The following is a 1231-nucleotide window of genomic DNA, read 5'->3' on the forward strand; positions in this document are numbered from 1 at the left end:
GCCGCAGGCCCTGCCGGCCACGGGAGCCAGCCGCGCGCCTGTTCCCAGCGCGGCACCCATGGTCCTTGCGCAGACCTGACACCGGGGAGAGACCAAGGTCAGGGGCGCCTTCTAACTAGCCAGGACCCAAGCGCCAGCTGGGCACTGGGCCTGGCTAGAGGACGCGTTCCCCGGGCGAGGACAAGGGCTCCCCAAGGATTCAGGGTGCCAGTCTCCGCCCCTCCTCAAGGTTCACCTGCTCCGCTCTCAGTGTGCCTTGTGTCGGGCCTCCTCGCCGCGCCCTGGGAAAAGCGAAAGCGAGCAGAAAGCAGATCTGGTGTAGATCACAGCCCGCGCCATCCCTGCCCCCATCCTGAGAGGCAGAAGCAACTGCGCAGAGTGGGTGCGAGGGTGAGGGATGAGGGGTGGGGAGGGCGTACCCTCAATCCAGCTCGGTGGTTGCCTAGGTTCCCTTCTTGATCAACTCACCTTCGCAGTTCCAGAAGCTGGTGTCTAGCGGTCCCGCAGGAGGGGCCAGGCGCTGCGGGGCTGTGTTCCTCTCCCGCCAATGGCTGGACCGTGAGCTTGCGGGGCTGGTGCGTGCTGGAAAGAGCGGTCCCAAAAGCTTTCTTTGCAGGTCTAAGCCCCTCCCGAGGACGCGCGTGGGGACCCTCACAACCGTGTGCCACCCTGATGACAAGATGAAGGCACAGTGTCCCCAGAGACTCCATCCTGACCTGGCACAGCAGAAGGGTGTTAGCGGGTAGGGTCTAGGTATCCTATTCCAGGGCCATCTTTGGGGGAAGGATCTGGCGGCCGGATTCCAAGTAAAAATGCTCAAGCATCCAGAGTTGCCTTGTGTGGTACAGTATAATGGCCATTAGTTGAATGTAGCTGTGTAAATTTCAATGCATTAAATAGAATAAAATTAAAATCCAGTTCTTTAGTCAAATTATCCACAGTTCTAGTGTTCAAGAGCCATTTGTACGTTCATAGACATAGAATATTTCCCTCTCTGCAGAACGTGCTGTTGGACATCACTGGTACAGACTCAGCAGTTACTAAAAGGACTCCAGGGAACCTAATAGTAGCCCACCATGGGTTGCTGGGGCCAGACCTAGACCTTGGTGTTCATCTAGCTCAAAATTTAATTTTGTACTTTCTCCACACAGTCGTCAGGGGATTCATTTTAAAGCAAACATTTCATTGTGTGTGGAATAAAATGGAAGCCTATTGGTTATCCCATAGCCTG

The 1231-nt window shown here is 55.7% G+C and overlaps 1 protein-coding gene across 2 annotated transcripts in view; it reads right to left on the reverse strand.

Annotated features, from left to right (window-relative positions):
• Window positions 1–792, reverse strand: part of Me3 (malic enzyme 3) — a 199280-nt gene extending 198488 nt beyond the window's left edge. Inside the window, exons 1-3 of one of the 2 annotated variants that reach the window (XM_033764266.1) lie at window positions 469–792; window positions 236–281; window positions 2–75 (exon numbers count right to left, since the gene is read on the reverse strand). In XM_033764266.1, the coding sequence (XP_033620157.1) occupies window positions 2–75; window positions 236–281; window positions 469–710 (362 nt within the window). In that variant the 5' untranslated portion in view covers window positions 711–792. The remainder of the gene's footprint in view (window position 1; window positions 76–235; window positions 282–468) is intronic. The other variant, XM_010633727.2, reaches the window with a different exon arrangement.
• Between the last annotated feature and the right edge of the window lie 439 nt (window positions 793–1231).

This window comes from Fukomys damarensis, unplaced genomic scaffold (genome assembly GCF_012274545.1).
Source record: "Fukomys damarensis isolate Sample0158 unplaced genomic scaffold, DMR_v1.0_HiC HiC_scaffold_16, whole genome shotgun sequence".
NCBI lineage: Eukaryota > Metazoa > Chordata > Mammalia > Rodentia > Bathyergidae > Fukomys > Fukomys damarensis.